General features: G+C 39.0%; 1 protein-coding gene across 3 annotated transcripts in view; it reads right to left on the reverse strand.

The window, feature by feature from the left end:
- Window positions 1-23,442, reverse strand: part of NEO1 (neogenin 1) — a 184,930-nt gene that overhangs the window by 92,025 nt on the left and 69,463 nt on the right. For all 3 annotated transcript variants that reach the window (XM_084293686.1, XM_084293685.1, XM_084293687.1), the window contains exons 3-5: window positions 19,707-19,982; window positions 15,918-16,071; window positions 9,696-9,832 (exon numbers count right to left, since the gene is read on the reverse strand). In XM_084293686.1, the coding sequence (XP_084149812.1) occupies window positions 9,696-9,832; window positions 15,918-16,071; window positions 19,707-19,982 (567 nt within the window). The remainder of the gene's footprint in view (window positions 1-9,695; window positions 9,833-15,917; window positions 16,072-19,706; window positions 19,983-23,442) is intronic.

The raw sequence follows: 23,442 nt of genomic DNA on the forward strand, positions 1-23,442 counted from the left end.
TAAATCACTACTCATGCAGACACAGCCCTTTGTAACAAGAACTAAATGTAATGGTATTTTGTTGAGTTTACTCAACCAGCCATGGCTGATTCAGTAATAAGAGGGAAGGAGTAAGTCAGTTCCAAGATAACTGCCATGAGTTATTACCAACAGCATGAAAAAAACACTTAAGTTAAAGCAAAGCTGAGAAAAGGATGGATAGAGTGGACAGAGTAACAACTGGATGTGTCTCTGAGTTGATCATAACACCATCCCCACTCAGGACTAGTTGGAAAGGAGGCAGGGTCCCACACTTCCTCAGCTTCATACCTAGGATTTCTAAGCTGTAGGTCACCGTGCCCCTGTCCAGATTCCTTTCGGCACTGCATGCAGCCAGAGCCTACAGACAGAAAGGATCAGTCTTCAGATTTAAATCCAACAGCACGATTCTGGAACCCCTGCCAACCTTGTGCATGCTTACATCTTCACCTAATCCAACTTCTGCTTCCCAACACTCAGAACAAACACAATTTCAAAATTACATCTGTATTTGTGAAATACGTCTGCACTCACTTACAGGCATTCCTAACCTGGTCCTAGGCAATTCCTTTACCTAAAACTCAAGCGGCATGGATACAGAGCAGAGTTTTCTACCCAGAGCAGCACACTTTTCAGAGTTTGCAGTTATGTCAGCATCTCACGAGATCACTGGTTGCAGCACACATTCAGAACATTGGAGACCTGCAACCAGTCCACATCTTAGACTTAAGAATTGTACCTTTTGTAAGCATAGCACCTGACCTAGCAAACATCCTTTTCTGCAACAGATAAGCAATAAGGACACCAGCTCAACCCACAGACAAGTTAATGCTAAGTTGGGGTGCCTTTGATGGAGATAGCGGGGAGAAATGACAAATAGGATGGTGTGTTCAGTGCAAGAACATCCATACCGCTTTAGCCATCTGTCCTGTGTGTTAGTTAAATAGTGCCTCATTGCTCCAAAAAGGGCTGAAAGTGTCGAGGACTGTGTTGAAAGCCTCTGATCTCACGCAGGCCTAAACCTGGATGCAAAGAGCATCTGTCAGGTTTGGTGATTTGTTGTTGTTTCACCCTCTGTCCTGCAGCCTGGTCTCAAAGCTCCCATGAAAAATGGTCTTCAGAAAACAGATGTCTGGTTTAACAATCCTTTATTGAAATACATTTTGAACTGGGAGAAGAGGAATTAAATCTAAATATGAAACTCAAGCAAAATTGTGCATCTTTCTAACCGGTGGTCCAGGCCAACAAAGTTATTGATAGCAACCTTAGCTTATAGTTTTTTAAAAGCCATTCTGTGGTAGAATGTCTTTCTTTCCTTAAGGCAGCAGCTGGTTCAAACCCCCATTAATATGATCTTAATTTATTAGAAATTCTAGCTGAAAGAGAAACCAGCTTTTACAATTCCCTTAGTTCAATATCAGTTTCTACACTGTAGATATTTAAGCCACTGCTGCTTAATTTAGTAACATTTTCATTATCCCCAAGGATTACTCAAGAACATTTACAAGGAAAACCATTTGTGTGAATTGTATGGCTTACTGATAATTTGGTTTAGGCTCTCTTAATGGTATTCTCTCTCTACCTATATTTGATATATATATAAATTAATCACAAAGCTTTTTTATTATTTATTTTAAATTCATGGTGAACCTCATCTCCATTGCATGTGCACTTCTGAGGCATAACCTCCCAACTGTAATTCAGTTATGGATGCTTTGGCAGATGGATCTCATCTTTGTCCCCCTAACACCTCACCATTCAGGGCTGCTTTGTGATTGCTTCTTTGGTGCCACAAAAACCTGTTTGTAAACTATACAGCATCTATGTAACAAAGAAAATGTCTCCACATGCTAAACAACGGGATTGCAACTTACTGATGCTCCATGCAGAAGAACCTCCAGAGGTTCTGCAGAGAAACTACACCCGTTCCCAGTTCCTCTCCCCCATCTGTCAGCAGGGGGATATCGTGCTCTGATTGCTGACTGTGCCACACTCACACCTCTGCTGCACAACAGCTAGTTCAACCAAACCCAAGCTACTACTGAAATGAGCGCCTGGTCTGCAAAGCCTCCAGGCCAGCTGATGGGCCTGCAGGTGGCTGGTGCCAGAGGGCTGCAGCTCTCCGCAGGGCACCAACACAGCCCTCATCTTCGTGCCCTGTCTCAGAGACTGTTCTGTGCGCTCCAGCTCTCGCCCCCACCCCAGGAGTTGGGCTCTGCTCAAATGCACACCACCAGCACCGAGGGCAGCCGCCTCCCCCATTGTATGAGAACAGGGCAAACAGCCCTCCTGGTCTTAGAAAGAGGTCATGCAAAAAAAAAAAAAAAAAAAAAAAAAAACCAACAACAACTATTCACCAACTACAGAGTAAGATTTTGCAGAGGAGCAGCTGTGAGCTGGGACAGGGGTTCTGCTCAGCTTGCCAAATAGTGGTGGGCAGCAGAAGTTAGACCACAGCACCTTTAAGTATCACAGAAGTGTGATGCTTCGCAGGATGTAAGGAACATGTTAGTCTTGTGGAAGTTTATATGTAGTATTAAAAATGATTTCTCACATCTAGATGGGCATGCTTGGTCTCCAGGTAAAGCCTGAGCTAGTGATGGAGTCTTAGGACAACAGTACAATCTTGTCCTTCCAAATCCATGCGTGTTTCTCAGTATTTCTTGAGAACTTTTTCATTAGTAATGCGACAGCTGAACAAGAATTTCAGTCACATAGGCAGAAATGACTGAAAACTATACCTATATTCACATTATCTCATTGAATCCACAGTTATACAACTCCGTAAGCATGAAACCATACTTCAGAAGAGCAGCAAGGACTACTAGAAAGTCTTTTCAGCTACAATGGTGAAGTGCAGAAATACCGACGAGTATTACACTGAGTTAGCTCCAACACCTTCTCCGCATCAGACTCATCTGACTGTATTTCTTTTGTATCACTTGAGCAAAGATCATTAATGGAAGTCACGTTACAGTTTCAGCAGGAGGAAAGAATGTCTAAAAAGCTTCAGTATGCTTTTTAGTGTTAATAGCCTCCCCAGCCAGAGTTTTGAGATAACCAGGACAGAATACTGGTGTCCCAAATATGAGCCTTTGACAGCAGCAGGTTTAATGCAGCATCTTCTGAACCTGTAATTGAAGTGCTGCCTATTATCAAGATACAGCACAGAGCTTAATTAGAAACAGAAATCAATAATGATAATCTAGAAGGTATGAGAAAGGTTTTAGCAATTTTCACTGTAGGTTCGGATTTCTTCCTGAGATTTGTTTCCAATAATAATGGCAGCTTAATGCAAAAGTAAGAGTCACCCCTATGTATTACTCTGCTGTTACACAGTTTAATGCACTTTTCCAACATCTACGGTTTCCTGAGGAGGACGGCCTCCTCTCGTCTCGAAGTATCTGCTGCAGATGAGATCTCATCAGCTGTACTTTAGGAAGACAAATCTAACACTGTAAGATGTTAAGGCTCTTCCTTCCACAGTTGTCGTGCATACTTTTTCAACATTTTGTGGGATGTTAAGAAGGGTATGGTGGGCTGTTCAAGGGAAAGCAATCATGCCAGACAGTCTAGACTTAATTTACAACCCTATTTGTCTTAAGTGGAGAAGAACAATAACAATAGGAGGTATGTTGGTCTTCAGAGAAGCACCAAAGCACAATCATCTGCAAACCTCAACTGCGATTACTTGGCTCAGGATGCAATTAGTACCAAAGGATACCCATACCCTTCTAAAACATCGCACAGGCTCTCCACAGAAGGCAAAGAAAAGCAGAGATTACCTGAAGACACAAGACCTCCAATTTCATTCATCTTAAGAAGCAGAATCATTCTTAAAACTAAATGCGGGTCTTCTTCTGGGTGCGCCAAGCCTTGCCCCAAGTGTAGAAACTGAATGTCACCATCTCAGATGTTTCTGCCCCTGACAAGGCAATTAAGTGTGCTGCACCGATGGTGTAACATTTCTGCTGGTATCACCACCAACCAGCTACAGTTTGTGCTGTGCTCTCACAACAATCTTTTCAAATCTGATTTGTGTCACTGACTATCAATTTAAAACCTACTGGCTAGACAAAATATAGACTTTATCTGGATTTCTTTTATTATCTAAATTACTACCCAGCACTTGCACAGAAAATACAAAGGAAGGTGTTCTCACACGGAAGGAAAAACACCATAACTTATGTATTTTTTGCTAGAATAAGAATTCTTCGTTAGCATAAAGCTTTTAAGCTACACTGAAAATATTTAAGGCATTTCTTTTCAAAGCACAAAATTGATAATTTTATCAAAGCACTTCTACATATGATTTTTTTCCCCTCTATACAATTTGCTCCAGCAGCATAGATGAGGCAGCCATCAGACTACTGCTGTGAGCAACCTGAAATGTATCCCTAAAGATACCTAAAATAACACTTTTCTTTTAATTTTGGTATATCAACACAGGAAGGCATTTAAAGCACGATATTTAAGATGCATCCAGACACTGATTGCTGTCCTAGATGACTGAAGAGCCAGCTTTCTACAACTGAAGAACAATGAAAGGTAATAATACAGACAAAAAAAAAATGAACAACTCTAAATCTTCTCACACAATTGGGAAGCATCCAGTGATTCATTTTGAAGACCTCAGACCTGCCATATCAATGTTTTAAGGAAAAATGAAAATGGAATTGTGTTTTGTTGTTTTATTATTTTGCAGTTCAGAATTAACTGCAGTAAATATTTCAACGCAAAGAGAAAACTCCCCCTAAACTCATTATCTACAATGTAAGTACCAAGACAGGCGGCAGGAAGCTCACACAGCGATCCAACTCGCGTCACAGTATTTACAGAACTCCCAGGGGCTCTGGGCACCATAATAAATTTGAAATATTTCCCAGATGAAAAATGAACTTATAACCTTCCCGGTATTGCACTGCCACTGTGGCTCTTCCAGGCCACAGGATTCAGACTGAACAGAAGCCAGCCAACAGCATTTTCAATACCTTTACTACTGTTTCCCCAACTTTTCTTTCACCACTTTCCACTCTTATCTCACGGAAATACTACAGATTCTTTCATTGCTGGTGAGAGCACAACAGATTTTTCCAGCGCTCTCAACCCATTACACGTGTTGTGAATAAAGCCGGGACCCAGCACTGTTCCTCCTGCTGACAGGAAGGGCAAGAACGCTGTCAACACAGAAATCTGACATCATACCAAAGGTTTTCGGACAGCAAGTTATTGCCTACCCTAACAGGAAACACCCTACCCTGGCAATGGTACCCACAAGGTACTTGGTCTGAGACCATGCCCACACATCATGTTTTGTACCAGAGATTAACTTGAAGAAAAGCACACAGCAGCATATGCCTTTTATCTGTTTCATACCTGTCCCTGAAGACCATCTCAGATGCAGATGGGATTCAGAAGCATTAAGCTTTAGGGGTTAGGATCATCCCAGCCACGGATCTCCCCCCCAGGACATTTCATGTTTTCTTCCAGGTTCAAACCACTTCTTGAATGCGCAAGTCAAAAACATGATGCAGGAATCACGGGCATGTGAAATCTCAAACTGCACAGATGTAACCAGAAACCTGTATTTTCTGTAACTTTTTGGTGCAGAGCAGTCTGGTGAGCTCGCTGCAAGGTGCCTCTGTACTTCAAGGCAGTGTGTACCTCTCTCTTTTGAAATAAAATGCCAGAAAACCACGCTTCCAACAGATCCATCCTTGAGCTGTTCAGGCAATGGCTACCTAACCCATTCCAGATCTAAAATAATCAAACTAGCCTAAAAGCATCTGTTGAAGTTAAATAAAGTTACCTCACAAACAGCAGCTGAACCAGTAGATGACAGAAGGGCCTCATGAGGAAAGAAATGGGGAGGCAGTTACCACTATTCTTGTGGAACAGTTTGGGTCACTCAGCAGGAGATACAGAATTAATTCCTTGCAGCTGATAGAAGCTGTGCAAAGTACCATCATCTTCCAAGATGAACTTCAGACTTTCACCATTCTGAAATTCCTATGCATTTCTCAAAACAAATCTTTGTACCCTAGCATAGACTATCCAGACATAGCAGAGGGCTGAAATTCAAAGATGTTCCACAGGTAAAGGTACAAAGAACATCATTAATGAGAAAAACAGGTCTTCCTTTACAATCCTTTCTTTTAGCTTCCACAGTGTAGGCTATACAGAAAACAGTTTTTTCTTCTATCCAACCCCTCCTGAAATGTCCATGATTTCTCAACTAAGCACACTTTCAGTGCCACTATTACTTCTACCGGTAGCAAAATATCATGTCTTCCTGTATTCTAGGACCTGTATTGCATGGCTTATGGATATTCTTAAAACAGTCTTCAAAATGTTCCATTCATTTTCCACCATCCTTTGAATAAGAATTAAAAAAAAAAAAAGTTTGCCTAACTCTAACTCCAATATACAAAGGGATAAAAGATTTATTATTTTTTTTTTTAGAATATACTTCTCAAACCTTAAATACCTTTATAGCTAAGTTGTATAATCATTTCCAGTTAAAGTCATTTTTTCAGGTTCAGTCCTTCTGCAATATAGGTAAAGAAACTAAATTAAGTACTTAAAAAAATATATTAGGACAATATAAGGCTCTGCTAACACTTTCTAATTACAAAGGCTAGCCTGTCCAAAGGACTACTTCCTAGCATGTGGAAACAGATAGCATCTTTAAGTGTCATCAAAACTGAGCAAAATGCATTACTTGAAGGTAACATTTATCTGAATTCAAATGATGCCAAATTTAACAGTGTAGTGGGCTTACGTGCATGAAATTACAGGGCTGTTCAGTCCATGTATTTGCGTGCGGTTAGAAATAAGCTATCTCCCGTTTCCCTTGTGCAAAAGCACAAGAGGCACAGCAGAATTTACCAGTTACTCACCACTGTAGTACAGCACGCGTTTAGACGTGAGGCAGGAGAAGGTATGCCACCCTTGGGGGATGAAGGGCAGTGACTCTGTCTCTGCAGCCAGGGAGGGCCAGGTATGCATCACACCCCACAGCAGAGGATGCACAGCAGCTTGCTGCCACTGGTTTCGCATCAAGGAGAACGCATGTGAGCTTCCAGGGGTTCATATCCGTAAGAAAGGTTAGAGAAAAGTTGCTTTGTTCCAAGACCAACCATTAGTGAGCACTCTTTTCATTCCATGCACAATTTAAGCTTACAACTGGATAAAATGGTTGTTTCTAACTACCTGCACGTATCAGTTGGCATCTTGCACTGCAGGGAAATCTCAGTTAAGAGTCATCAGCAGGAACGCCATTTCACTTTAGCTGTCCTAACACTGTCAAATAATGCCATCTTACCCACACCTAAGTAGAGATTTACAAATGACTCACTGAATTGCCATCATGAAATATTAATCGGGAAGAAAAAGAGATTGACTGCAGTAGTACTACTTCTATTATGCTTTTGAAATCTCCAAACAAAAAAACACATAGGTGCTTCAAGAGATGCAGAAAAATAGACGAGACATGGGAATTAAATACCAAAGTCCTAGATTTCTTGTATGAACTTCTGCCAGACTAATTCCTAAGAATGACAGAAGAAGCCTATATTAAGCAAAATCATGTAGTTAGTCGGTGGTAGGAGATGACAATTTTTCTGTTCTAGAAGAAAATGATACAATCATCAGGTAACTCAAACTATTCAACCCTTCAGCAAATTATAGTAATGGAGAGACACAATTACTCTCTGCAGTGACCTCTCAAAGTAAAGTAGAATTAAGTAAGATTAGAACTAAGTAATAAAACCAGAAACGCAACTTCCAAAATGCAATCTGTATAATCTTCAATATATTTTAATACGAAGGCATTAAAAGAAATCAATTTTTTTGTGTGTGCCGGGTGTACAAGAGAAATTCAGCATAGAAGAATTGGCAGAATATATTCTAAATCGTTACAATGGAAAAAAGAAATTACTTGCATTAGTTTAGATAAGTATCAAAGAGTGATCTCAAGATCACTTTTATCCCCAAGTGACCCAGCTGTATATCCTACATTAAGGCTATAATCTTGGTCCTATCTTTGATTTTCTTCGCTTAATTGTATGATACCATTAATAATATTAATTTCTGCCACTGCCCATAAAACTGAAAACCTCATGCCAATTCTGTAAAATTGATAATTTGGAACTGAATTAAACACAGCACACAGCGAGATACATTAAGCCATCATAAAGTGCAATGAATCACGAAGCCCGTAAGTACTGAAAGAGACACAGCACCTCTCTTCATTCCTCAGCCCAAGAACCAAGATAAGAGAAATGGCTTTTGCTGCACGACCAGAATTTGCTTTCAAAATACTTAAGTCAAAGCAGAGCTATAGTAACACCAGTCCCCAGAGCAGGTAGCAGTAAAACACAAGGTGAAGCCTAAATTAGAGGTAACTAGTAGGGAAGAGCGCAAAAGGTGTCAACCGACCACATGCTCTTGAAACAGTACACCCTCTGCTATGTTCACCAACAAACGTTGCACCTTGTCAGTGTTCAGTTTTACACAGAACTGGACATGGTTATATGGCTGTGATGCAAAAATGCTGCAGATACCAATAAAAGCCTTACTTTATACCCTACTCTCCTAACAAGGTAGGCTTCATCCATTCAGTTCTGAACAGCTCACTGGTCAACTCCCCTTGAAAGCTTGCAGCCCCTTCTTTATTTTTTTTCTCCCAAGCTAATTTTTTCCAGTTATTCTATACCAGAAACATAGCCCTTTTCCCAAGTGCCAGGTAAGGCATGTAAAACGTAAGTAAGTACACCTCAATTACTAAAATATGGCAAACATTTATACACTGTTGAGTGTATGAAGAGTAAGAACTCTGCTAATAACATGCTTTTGCATTACACTGCATGGTATTAGAATCTAAATTACATCATATTTTTGCCATAAATGTTTTGACTATAGATAAGCCTTCCTTAGCAGTTCCTCCACGATTACTTATTCTTAGTCTCTTCAAGACTTATTGTGAGGACAAACCTTCTTGTACCACAATCCCTTGTAAAACAACTCAATTGTCTTACAAGGACAATGCATACTGTCACCAATGTGACACACAATTAAATTCCAGCTGAAATATCTTAAACCAATGTAAAGCTCCAATTAAAAAAAATCTTATTTGCACAGGTTATATAAAAGGCTTTTAAATCAACATTATCAACATTTCAGTGCTGTTTCTATTTAAAATAGCTTTCCTGAATAAACAAAACAGTTGCACACACAAAATAAAACCTGGTCTTACAAAATAACCATCTCTGCTCTTATCTTCTGGCAAGTTCCTTGAAAACAGCAGTATATTTAGGACTATAAAAAAAAAATACTCTGTATGATTTCAAGGAGGAACCTAAGAAGTATTTCACATTACGTGAGCTTATACAGCAGCTTTTAAACACACTCAAGTGTATTATATAAGCAAATTCCTCATTTGAATATTTATGAAATCATATGCAGTTCAAATAATAAATTAGAGTAACGTAACTTGCAATATCCACAGCATACTCACGTTGGTGGTTTTTTGTTGTTTTTAACTGGGACATGAAGAAAAACAGCTGACAAACTTCAAGAGCTTTTGCAGCAAGGTGTTTAAATGATTGTACACGAATAAAACTTACGAACAATAATTCAGAGATGTGTTCTCTCTGAAAATTAAATATTCTTCCTACCTTGCACTGCAAGTTCTGCTTGAGCTTCAATCGTCTCGTTCCCATTATCTGCTATGCAGGTATACATCCCCACATCCTCTTCCATAACTTCACTGATCACCAGACTGCCTCCCGCAAGAAACAGAAACCTTTCGGAGCTGTGCAAAACAGGACAGTGGGGTAAATTGATGGACAAATGGATTTAAATGGACAAAATGATTTAAAAACTGATTTAAGTTCACAGAGAAGCATATACAAGTCCTTTGCATTAAATGGCTAAATGAACTTAAGCATTCACACACAATATTTCTGAGTGCCATTTACAAGGAGCATTCTCAGAGAAGAATTTTTAACTAGATAGTCATGTTCCATGTTTTGGCATCAGATTTTACACTAAGATAACTACCTCAATTCCAGGATTACCTGCCAACAGGTCCTAACTAAGAGGAAAACAGAAGTTTGTCATGAAACTATTTTGGGAATCGCTTGACAGCAGTTCAAGGACAGTAAGTAAAGAGATGCATACATATGGTATTGTTGTTATAGCCAGAAAGAAGCAGAAGCCTTCTATTATTGAGCAGGAGAAAAATTATTACACAGGATAAATAGGCACTTTAGTGGTAATCAAAGACAGTCAAGGACAATCCTTTTCCTATCTCAAACAAGGAAAATCTGTACAAAAGAGCATCGAACCAGAGCTGTCAAGCTGGCACCACCTCCTTCCCTTCCCTTCCTTGTATTTTTTATTTCATCTGCCCAGATAAATTTTCAAAATGATGCTCTATCCAGTCCTTGAAGTTCATGGTCTGCTTATGGACATTGGCAGTCCAAGAATATGTAAGGGCTTTCCAAACACTGCTAAGGGGAACAGAAAATGCCAATAAAGCTCGTTCTGCAAAGAGTATGTTAGACACATTAACATTGCACTAAAAGTGTGCCTAAAGAAAAGCAAGTGAATTAGGCAAGTGCCTTGTACTACTGATTTTCCCCATAGCCAGTCTCCAGAAAAGTGAAATCACACACACATGGCATGGCGGCAGGCTAAAACAATCCAAAGTTACTAGAAACTGTCACATCAGCCAACAGAAAATCCTCTAAGATCTACCTACTTGAAGCACACAGTACTGTTTACATGACTTTATCAATTCTGAATTTGACCAGCTTTCTACTTCAGAAAAAGAGTTTTCTGAGATTCTGAGCTGTAAGAAAGGTGAGCAGACAAAACGCTCTATTTAATGTCCTTACACACCTCCTGTACTAACTTGAGGTTACTGTCAGTATTGGAGTTATTTGTCAAACTTCAGTGTTTTTCCTTTGTGTAAAAATGTGTATATAGTTCTCAGCCATCTAAATCAGGGGCTATGCTTTTAAAAGAAAAAAAAAAATATATTCCAATTGATTATTTCCCTCAAGAAAATTTAAAAGACAGTCCATAGTCTACCAAAATGGGATCCAAGTTCATTGCTGTTAAATACATGGAAGAAAAAAAAAATCACATCAGACTACGTGGTGATTCCATTCGCATGCCTTCACTGTGGAATACTTCTGGGCTTAAACCAAAACTCCTTTTGTAATAAAGTAAAAAAATATATCTTAATTTTGCAAGGATAGTAAAGCATTTCCACAAAAGAGTGAAGCAATCAGATTTCAGACACTGGAGACAAAGAATCAGCTTAATATAGAAGTGATAACATAATTTAAAGTGTCATTAAAAACAACAGAGATTGATCATTCAAATGTCAGGGAACAGCAAAATCAAATTCAAGCCTTTTGTATGTATTTCGTACAGCCTTCAGTTACCACGTTACACACTCCTAATACACAATTACTTGAGCTACTTTGGATACCTAACTCACATCTTTTTTTTTTTTTTTTTTCTCCTGGATTTCATTATCACATAATATGTAGTGAACCTTTATTAAAATGCTGCAGTCAGTTCTAGCCTGAGGTTTTGGCTTTTTTTCCCCTTTTAAAATACCATTCCCAAAACATCTTCTAATCTCTTCGCAGTCTTGCTGAAGCACAGCAGATAAAATCAGACAGTAAATTAGATTATTTTGTGAATCTACTACCAGAAAAATCTCCATAATTACTCTGCTATGTTTAACCTTCACTGAGTTGGGCAAATGTAATTCACTTAACACAAATCACTCAGAGTGCCTGGCAAACAATAATATATAATAATTAAAAGATCACATATTCATGTGAGGTATTAAGGAAAAAACCCTGCATTAAGAATGTGTTCATACAACTAAAGACTTTATTTTAACACATACAACAACAGCACAAAATTAACACTTAAGTGCAACCTTAGCTTTGCAATTTCCTCGCTTTAGAAAATGATTAACCATACAACTAGGTTACAGTTTTCTGTGGGCACTTCTTAATCATATAAAATTTGGCTAAACTGAACAGTCCAATAACACTGAAGAGTTAGCTTTACTTCAACAGCGTTAATAAAATATAATTATTACTCCAGGTCCTTTCAACTGTTTATTTTCAGATTAGCCATCTCATTTACTGTGTTGTTTTTTTTAGAATAAGATTTTCTTGTGATGATTGCATTTGAATTTCCTTCCATATATATATATATATATATATATATATATGCATGTACAAATATGAATTGAGTTGCACAATACGTGGTGCCTGAGCACAGACTAGTAGAATGGTGATTTGCGTGCTGTGCAAGGGTTTCCAAGTAGAACATCCAAATATTTGAAACTCCCAAAAACTGAAAATCCATCTTGGCAGCCACTTCAAGTGGAACCTCACTTTTCAACTTCAGCAGCATCAAGAGCATAAAATCACTCCTGCATTTACTAACAGACCCTCACACAGTAGGATCCTTAGCCAGACATGTTTCCGGAAAAAAAAAAATCACGGCTTCAAAGTCAGCAAAACTGGAGAAAACTATTCAACCTGTATAAAACATTTCCACTTGAGCCTTCTGTATCAGATTATGCTGGCTGTATGGCAGACTGAACTTATTTAGAAAAAAAGGAAGTAATTTTTATACTGATAGCTTCATACTTAGTGGTTTTTCCCACTTCCTTCCATTCTCTATCTTCTCTGATACTGGCACAGATATTACTCATTCTGAGCAAATAGAGGAAATCCATCTGAAAAAGCAGAATGCACGTTCAAATTGCTGAAGTGCACGTATGGCAGGTCCAGTATGCATCAGTATGGTATTAATAATAATCTGGTGGGTTTTTTAGAATACAAGATCCTATACAGATTCTCCTTAGAAGTACAGTTTCACAGTAAAAAACTTAATTTTACGTTACGTTAATTGCCATAGTTAAAAATAAAAATACAAGACTATGTGCCTAACCCACTTCACAAGGAGAAAAAACACAGATATGCTGAGTTTTGTTTCCTAACCTCATAGATACACACACATCCAAATATTTACACGTGCATTTATATATATGTACATTTAAGTCTCTGTATTGTTTGTAGACAAAAAATACTTTAAGAGATTTTGAAAGGCAGAAGGTACATGAAAAAGCAGTCCACAGGAAAATGATCCACTCCTTGGGATAAAGAAAAGCCATGTTAATAACAAAAGTCATACTTTTACATAACACGGGGACTTTAATACAAATTAAATACAATTTGGCTACTAAATTAACAGAATCTGCTAACAAGCTAAGGTACCTATTTCACAGCAGTTTAACTGCAGGCTTTACTCCAACAAAACCTTAATTCTTGGTTCTAGAGATTTTTCAGTTCCTCTGCTCAAGAGAATGATATGACAGCTGTTAAGGCAAACCGAGTTTAAGCACTTTTTGTTGTCTGCTGTTTGAATCACTTCTCTGTTAAGCTGTTAGTCATGAGGAGTAGGCTTAAAGTGATCAAACTGCGTGGAAACTCTTCGTGAACTATGAAGCAAACTTCTTCCTACAGAGTGGGAAAAATAATCAAATTTCCTCCTTTACATGCATTAAAAGTGAACTGTATAAGGAGTACACATTTCACTGTAAGGAGAGAAAAAAAGCTGTGTGTTGGAACAACTGAAAATAAAAATAATAAATTTCATCAGCAAAGTAAGGTAACTTTATTCATTCATGTTTAACCAGACTAGAAAGATTCTGTAGTACATGAATTCTGTAGTATGTTAAGACAAACCCAATACAGTTTTCCCTGTTCAAAACCCCTTTTTTACTCCTTTCTGGTTCTCTCTCTGAACAGAAGAAAACACCTATTTCAAATTGAAGGGAATTCTTCTTTGTCTTTTCAACTTTACCTTCCTCAGTGAGTACACACGCAGAGGATGTGGCAACCAACAGATTCCAAAAATACACAGGCACCTGCAGTTTGGTGAGAGGCTTTCCTGAGAAGATGCATTAACTCGTTCATACAGGAAGAAAAAGGTGCGATACTGCAGGTCTGTGACTGCTGGCTGGGGCCTGGCAGAGAACCTACACAGCTCAGTTGTTGAGTAGACAGGTTCTTAGTAAAGAAATGTTTAGTAAAGAAAACTTAGTAAAGAAAACTGACTGTCTTGTGGCTCTTGTTCTTGCCTTACCAGGGTCCACGTGGTGATGGAGAAACAAGAAACCATGCTTTAGAAGCGAGCTGGTCATAGCACACACAAGTGCTGTTCTGGCTGCGCCATAACAAGAACCTGGCATACAAATCTATAGTCTATGGATTTGTACTGAAGCATAAATTCAACTGGAAACCATACTTGTAACCAAAGTGAAACAATGCTAAATTTAATGCTAAATATTCTGAAAAATCACGTCATGCATGGCTCAAATTGTGCATATATTAAGATCAAATATGCTTACTAATATTACACCTAAGCTTGCCAGTTATAAGATTTCTCACCAAATTTTGAAAAGCAATAGAATATTTGGGAAGCCCTCACAACATGTACAGAAAAGCTCATAACAGACTCAGCAGCACTGTATCCAGAGGAAGAATTGATGTTTTGAGCTTTACATCAAAAAAAGTGAGAACAAAATCAAGCAAGAGCTCTCCAGGATGTGAGCTTCGCCTTCCTTGTGCACTGAATGTGACATAGCTTGGAGAAAGATGGCGTAACAGAGGGGGGAGGCAGCCAACATTTGTAAAAATATATGTAAAATGACGTTATGTCATAAGAAAAACAAATTAAGATCTTACCAGGCACATTCATTTTGACATTTCATCATACTCAATTGTGCAATTCTAATGAGACTGTGCCATCCTTTCTATGAGAATGATTTCTTACATTTACAAAAATGAATCAAATATAATCACGGGCCATCAGATTGACATCAACACAATTTCTCAGAGGTATTAGAACCGTTAGTCATTACCTGCAGAAGCTTGCATTTTCCTGATAAAGACAGTTCACACTACAAGCCCATAGACTTTTTAATATAAGAGTTGATAAAAAAAAAAAAAAAAAAAAAAGACGTATTGCTACTGCTGTTGCTGTAAAATGACTTGTGTATTCCTCCAGCTGCACCAGGTGGTAGCCATGCCGTAGCCCACAACACAACTTCACCTCTCACTGTTTCATGACTAACTTGTTTCTTCTACACGAATCTCACCAGCTTGGAATGATATAGAACATCAACTATCTGGTTATAATTTTCTTGTTCTTCATAGGATTTGTTCTGCTTTTTAAATACGTGTATTTTTTGGACCACATTGTTTTGAATGAATACGCCAGTGGCAATGCATAATAGTTTTCACTTAACACACTCTTGGAAGCCTACACTTTTTCTTTTTAAATCATGCCTAGCATTTTGATATTCTGCTTTAATGAGAAATTATGAAATTCTTCTTTAAACACTTAAATTTTTAAGGGACACGTAGATGCATATTGGACATTTCCATCACAGGAAGAGTAATGTGAGCGCAGGAATCTCCAGAGATAATATGCTAGCATGAAGACAACTTTGGCTTTTCTGCCATGTCCTCATCCCCTTAATTGCTTCTTTTGCTCCAGCGGCAATCTAAAAGTAATTTACTCTTAATAACTTTCCTGCTTCAAATATGATTTCTTGGTTTCAGATGTCTATAAAAAAAGGTACTAGATGTGACTGTTCTACAAGTCTCATAACTACCCTGTCATAGTGCTCAGTCTAGCAACCCTCCACCATTTGAAAGCCACGATCCGTTTTACCCGTTCAAAGACTGTAAGAAGAGTAGGAAACAAGTTAGGCATGCATCTAAAATTGTAACTCTAGCTGTGTTAGATTCTTACTCTTACATAAGCAATATGTATTAACCATTACTCACCCTTCTGTAGTAAGCTCTTCTTCATTTCTTGCCCACCTGACATATGGAGTTGGAAATCCTACAGCAACGCATGGGAAAACCGCACTTTGCCCAGTAACTTTCGTAAGCGATGATGGCTGCCTTGCAAAGACCAAGCTCTGTGGCTCCTCTGGATCTGCAAGTATTTTGTAAATGACAATGAAGTTACCGGATGCAGAATCAGGAGGTGATCATACCAATAAAAAAAAAAAGTGCCTAATTTTTTTCCTGCCTCTACACTGTCAGGATTTTGACCCCTCAAACTGCCTAGGAAACAATTTCAGCTAAAAGCTACAGCCCTGAAACAGAAACTTCCATCAGATAGTCAAGATTTACGAAAGAAAGAAAAAAAAAAAAAAAAAAAAAAAAAAAGAAAGGCTTGACTTTGTCCTCTAGCCATCACCACAAGGCTGTCTAGTAAGAACCTACATATAACAAGCTTACTTCCTACGCTGGGGCCGAAAGCTATGGGGAAAGAACATCATTACACAAATCCAGGATCATTTTCATCTTCACCTTACTCTGCCCATCCAGCCCAGGAATACATTCTACAGAATGCACTGGACTCAGGCGTCCCCATTTATATCATACTTCACTTTATCAGGTGGCTGCTTGAGAAGCTGCCATTATGCACGTGAAAATCAAGTTGCCAAAGCAGAAAGTGAACCCTAAGAAAACGCAACAATAAACTAGACAATTTGCACACTGAAGTAATGCAACCTTTGTCCTAAAACAGGAATATACCACACTTTTCCATCCCTATAACGGTGAATCCTCTCAATTAGTTTGGGCTTTGCTTTGATTTGGACTGGATAGGGCTTTGCTCCTTTTTTCTTTTCTCCTCCCTCTTTAAGAAAAAGCAAAAGCAAAGAGCATATTTACTCAGTCTCTATCAGAAAAGGCCTTCGTAAGAACTGAAAATGTACCCACCGATAAGTACTGTCCAGTAATCTATGCCTTGCACCATAATTTGAACTACATGAATTTCAGATGCAGCATTTCTGCTACATTCATTATCGTAAGTCCTCCACTAACAGCTCAAAAAACTCCTTTGTTTGCGTTACATTAATTGCTGTACTCTCAATACTCAGATGCATGCTTACTGGTTTGGCACCAAGTAAGTTCTAGAACTGGAAAAAACCCTCAACCTTTTATCAAAAAGTTATCTTTGACCACCTAAATGGAGGAATACTACTCTGTGACCACACCACTTCTCCTCCCTGAAGCACCCACCATGTCCATCAAGCATGGTATTTGGCCCATCTCACCTGGGACCTACACAATACTTGCCGGAACTTTTCCAAGTTGTTGGCTTTGGTGTTCTCCAAATATTAACTGAGCATTTACAGCCCTACACCAAAGGCATGCGTGTCCTTCAAGGTGTAACAAGAAGAGGCTGCCAAAGTATTCAAGAGAACCAGGGCTGATGGAAGTCATGTTTCAGGATTGTCCTAAGCTGAGGGAGCCAAACTCCAAGTGATTTTGGATCACACCATCTGTCCCAGGCCCACGCACAAACCATCACAGCATCTCCGTCCTCATTTCCTATTAGAGGGAGCTAGTCTGCTTGCTCCAGAAATAATACCATGTGTGAACAGGCATGAACGCAGTGAGAGTGACCCAGAGCAGCATATGGAGCAAACCAACTTGTAAAAAAAATGGATGTAACAGATTGCCAGCGAGTAATCACTACACTGGGGAGAGGAGCTGGTCTCATTCACTGGAGACAGAACTTGCTTATCCTCCAAGCTCAAAAAAAGGAGTTGAGTTCCCAGGTTTGTGGAAGTAGGATTCAAGAATTATGTGGTTATTTTTCTTGCATTCCTACACTTGGAAGTACCTGCTAATTAAGGAGCAGCGCTCAGAAGTGCGTCCTACCGCATCGTGGCAGATGAAAGGCAAACTGAATGCTCTAAGGAAGCTTGCTATGAGGAAAAGTACTGCACTGTCCATGGATGAAAATCTGTATTATGCAAGCGTGTGTTGGGCTTATTTCAAAGATTTAGATGCAGAACATTGGAGTGCCTGTCATGCACACATCAAATAATGATTTAAAATTGGAGTAACGCCAATGAAGAGCAGATTAATTCAAATCCTTCAATCAAATGCATCTCAAACCTAACAATTATGTGGCTACTCAGGATTAAAAGAGCTTTCTGTGCAACGTTTAATCCCACTTTAAAAAAAAGTGCCTGCTGGGGGGCTTCACAAAACTTCACTATTGACACTTCTAGACTCACTACCATGTAAGGAATCAGCATTATTTGTATCTGCGAGTAACTGTCTTAAGTCACCTTTAACAACACATTACAGAGATTCCGTCTGTATCGGGAATCAAGAACTCAGAAAGATCAATGCAATACTGAAGCATATTACAAAGTCTTTAATTGCCAAAAATCAGAAAGATCTTAATATTCCTTTGAGAGTCTGTAGAAACACCAAGACCAAACAAACTAAAATAATTCAATTAAGTGTCTATCAAAAAAGCGCTCTTCTTCAAAAATTATTTCCTTCATTGAGGGAAGATGAACCTTTTTTTCCTCCCCCAGAGGCGAAGAACTTAATGAAACTAATACCTAGTTTAAGCATAATTTATTACCTAAGCCTAGCAGACGCCTCTACTCTAAAATGGAGACAGGTGCAATAGTAAAATTGGGGTATTTTAAACAAAGAAGTGATATTGCCATGAGAAATGGAAATACTCATTGAAAGGGATCTCTGAAGATGTTTGATGCAGCCACCTGCTTCAAGTCCACTGTTGCCAACAGTAGGTAAGGTGAATCATGATATTGCCCAGCCTAGCCCTGAAAACCTCCAAAGATGGAGTTTTAGCTACCCTCTCTGGCAGTCCTCCAAGCAGTAAAAATTTAATCAGAATTCCAACACGAAGACTAAATCAGATGAGACAGCATGAAGCTCTGGAAATCATTAAGACAACCATTACAAAACACAACCCATGTTTTCCTAGTTTGGGAAAGAGCGATTCCCATTCCTGTCTTATTCTTGGTCAATTTTCAAAACTCTGTGTTAGAACATCTGGTAAGACACAGTTCTGTTCAACAGTGTAATACCGTTTTAGAAAAAAGCACTGTTTCAACATTCAGTGAGAATTGGACTTTTGTTCTCATTTTTAAAATCTACATATTTCAAAACAATATGCATAGCTAAACCTCACAAAATAATGGGATTCATGGTCATCCCCTTTTTGGGATCTGGAAACTTCCTCAAAGGGGCTAGCATTTAAGAATCAGAAGTTCGTCAATACTGGAATCATTAAAGTGCTTCAGCATCCCAAGAGCAAGGGACAAAGCAACAATTCATTTTGGAAACTTCAACAATATTTTAAACAAGGGACTCAAGTCTGAGGAACTTACACATCACTCACAACTTTTTAAGAGAAATTTTACCCTGAGAGCCAAACCATCAAATACGGCAAAAACTATTTGCATGTCTGACCTATTTCCAACCACCGCAATGAGCTCAGACACTGATAACTGATTTTGCTTTTCTGTTTTCCAGATGCAAAATTCAGGTTAGTCTTCCCGAGAGCCAAAATGCTTTATAGTTTAAGTGCCTGTAGTCATTTTAAGCTACTTGGAAAAATAGCTTCCACAATGCATATTAGAATTAGTGCAACTTTAAACGTATAAAAATGCAACATGGGGGATTCTCACTTGTTGCCCTTGCAAGCATTCTTACTTTCAGTTGGTTTTGGTTTCCTTATCAGTGGACTAATCTTTACCTATTTTTTGAAGAAAAACAGATTAATACCTGGAAGAATTTTGAGCTCCGCTTCATCACTGTATTTAGGGGTCCCACCACTTTCAATGATGCAGCGATAGAGTCCTCCATCCGTATCAGTAGCATTACTAATAATAAGAGCTCCACTTGGTAATTTAAACACACGATCATCCAGAAAGACTGGCTGACGATCCTGCTCCCACCTCACAAATGGTGCAAGGTCAACATTGACTTCACAGTTTAGGATTGCACTGTTTCCTTTGTAGACAGACGATGATTCTGGCTGACTGGTGAACCTGGGAAGACCTGCAAATAGGAAATACATAACTTAGTAAAGTGACAAGAATTAGAGGTATTCTGAAGGTGACACCAAAGCTTCCAAGTACAGGTCAAGATTCACGAACCTTCTATAAAATAAGAAGTATGACATTCTCCAACTCTTTAGAAATCTTAGAATTTGATAGCAAAGTGATAAAAGTGATAGTATAAAGGCAAATAAATCAGTTGTTTTAGAAGTAAGCAAATGTTGGAAAACAGAAAAGTCTTTGGAGTCCTCAAAAACAGGAGCAGACATACCAGTAACCTCCACTTACTTCTCCAGAGTTGCTGCTTAAGAAATACATCGCACAGCACACCAACATCAAGACAGTATCTCTGCCTTGTACAGTATAATAAGTTTGAACCATATTTTGTAAAAGCCATGAGTTCTCATATAGCATTAACACACACGCCCCCTAGTATACACTGGGACATTGTGACACTGAACAGATAATGCCACACAAGAGAAGGCTTCCTGTAGACTTTCCACTCTGATGTTTACAATGCAGGCGACATCTTAATTTACCACATACAGAACTATATATAAGGAGGTTTTTTTTTTCCCACTGTATTTTTAGATATCTAATATTAAAATTATAAGATTAGCTATTAAGAATTTAAGCAGAAAAAAGTTTAAAATATTTTCCACAACTTTGTCACCAACCACGTATAAGTAAAGGTTTAGCTCACAGTAAGTAAAGGTTTAGCTTCACTGAAATTTTAACCAGGCCACAGAAAGGAGCCTGAGGGCATTAAAGGACCAAATCTGACTGAAATTCAATGAAAAAGGGATATCCCTTTGAAGCTCTCAGCTTCCCAAAGCCTTAAGCATCGCATCATAAGGTAAAAATCGCATTTGCCCATAAGAAAATCTTTATCTTTCTCACATTAGTACCTTTGAGAATGGAGTCTCTTCACAAGACAAAGCTACAGCTGCAACACCAAAACAGCAGCTCTATGCAGAGAACACATTCATCTCCCGAATAAAAAGGTTTTCCACAACAACCTCCTGCACAGGATACGTGATAGAGCCTCTGACAGGAAGACCAGAGGCCTCCAAACAGCTTTGTGGTTGTTTGGGTGCCTGGTGCTGGCAGCGAGGCGGGTGCCATGAGGCGAGGCGAGCACCATGAGGCGGTTGCAGCTGGTTCCAGGCGGCCCCGTCACAGCCAAGCCTCTCAGCAGCCCGACTGCAACAACAGTCTCCAAGGAGGATTTCTGGTCTTCTTTATGCTCACAGTTAAAATTAATATTGTCATAGAAACAGCCTGTTGGCACTCTTGACATCTTGCCTTTTCTTCTCCCTTCCTGCTTCAAGGAAATTTTAAGCTTTTTCCTTTCAAGTCACTACACTGTGTGCCTTCAGTGCAGAAGATGGAAAGCAGGACTGGGTTACACAAAGGAAACCATCCGAGCACAATTATTCTGGCATAGGAGCAGAACCAGCTGGCTCTGGTAACATCTAGATCAATCTAGATCAGGGCTGCTGCCCACGGCCGGGACCAGCACTGAAGGCACCAACACCGCCATCTTGCAGACATGGCTCAGCTCTCTTATTGCCTGGCTCTTCAACATGAAGGGAAGGAGAGGGGAAGGACGAGTTACCTACCTTTTGTGCCCCCATTTCCAAGAAAATAACTTTATCATGTGTGGTGTATCAGTTGCATACCTGTGCTTAAACTCCATCTCCTATAGTTTTTCTCTGCCTATCTTCACTAAACACCACTGCCTCAAAGAATCTATAACAAGTTGCTTTAGTTAAACAGTATTTTCCATCATTTTAGCTTGAATCCCTACTTAAGGAAAGCCCACAGGGTTTTCTTGTGTTTTTGTTTGTTTGGTTTTTAAACTTAGAACATTTTTTTGCTCTCCAATTTCTGTAGAAATCCTTGGAGAAGCAGCAAGAAGCAATATCTGATGTCACATGTTCAGGCTTTTCCCACCTGAATAAAAAACATTGTTGCTTGGACTGTAAAATTCTTAGTTATTAGCACCCACTAAGTGCAAATTTTAATTTGTTTTTCATAAACTTTTAGGATACGTTATTTCCCATAGAACAGTAAGCCTGGAGTAAGCCTGGACCAGGCTAACAGCACTAATGACAGTGCTCTGCAATCGAAGCCAGCCACATAAGAGAGATTTGTTTGAGCAAACCCACAGAACACCATCTTCACATCCTATATTAAACCTATATAAGACCTCTAGTAAAAAGACCAAAATCCACAAACCAGAGAAGAAGAGGTCAAGAATATTGATGCAATGAGCTGGAGCAACATAGCTGGTCTCTAGGGCTAACCTCTAGTGCTACAGAGAGAAACAAAACAAACATAAAATATGTATATGACTTGGGGGGATATGAGGGGTGGATATACAAAACCAGAGATCTTCACAATCCTTGAGAATATCTGAGCAGACTTCTAGTACACTACATCTCCAAAATTTAGATCACTTCTGTTTCGAAAAGTAATTCCTTCCTCGCACAGGTCCACCTCGAAACACTGCATGCTTCCCCTTCCCCGGAGAACTATCTGTAGGCTCCTTGCACAACTTCACTCCTCTGAGAAGAAAATAAGTTTCTAGTTTCCACTCCTACTGTATTTCCAACCAACTTCTAGTCCTTTCATCTTGACCTTGTTTTGGTATTAATTATTTTGCATCTTTCATATTAACCATTACTCCCTCCCTCTAAGGTATTCACATGAATAAAAATCTTCTTTCAACTTTCCTTTTGCTCAGTTAACGAAGCCACAATCTTTAGTTTCTTTTCCTAATTCCTCTTACCATCCTAGTTATCTTCCTTCAAAGATTCAGAATGGCAGAATCGTTTGTGAGTAAGAGACCTAGGTAGAGTATGGTCAGCTACGAGGTCAGAGTGGACTATTCAGGAATTTGTCCAGTCAGATACTGAAAATCCCAATGCACAACCTATTGTGGAACTGTGTGCCTTCACAGGGAAAAAAATTCTCCTCAAATCCAGTCAGAACCTCCTTTATCCTTTGCTTCAACTGGTACCCAGCACTTCACTACTAGCTAAACAGAGACCCAATGATTTGATATGCCTATTGCCATTTAACATTTGATTAAAGATGTCCAGGTTAGTATCACAAAATTGCTTCCTTGTGTTTATTGAAAAATATCTTCCCTATAGATTTAAGAATCACATTAGCTCTCTGTACATCAGCAGATGATAGTCAATCTTGGAATCAACCAATATAACTAGACTTATCTATAAAATCACCAGTCCCTCCATCCCAACTTAATACAATACCAAGGATATTGCTTGTATCTGCATGACTTTGCACACTGCTAAGTTTCACCATCATTCAGTCTATAACCTCATTTAATTGTTCCTATGAGACCAGCAAGGCTTCAGCAAGAGTAACAAGGTCCTCCAAATTTGCCGCACTTGCTATTTCACAAGCATCTCATTCTTACACCGAAACAGCTG

The sequence above is a fragment of the Netta rufina genome, assembly GCF_964035555.1.
Source record: "Netta rufina genome assembly, chromosome: 11".
NCBI classification, from domain to species: Eukaryota; Metazoa; Chordata; class Aves; order Anseriformes; family Anatidae; genus Netta; species Netta rufina.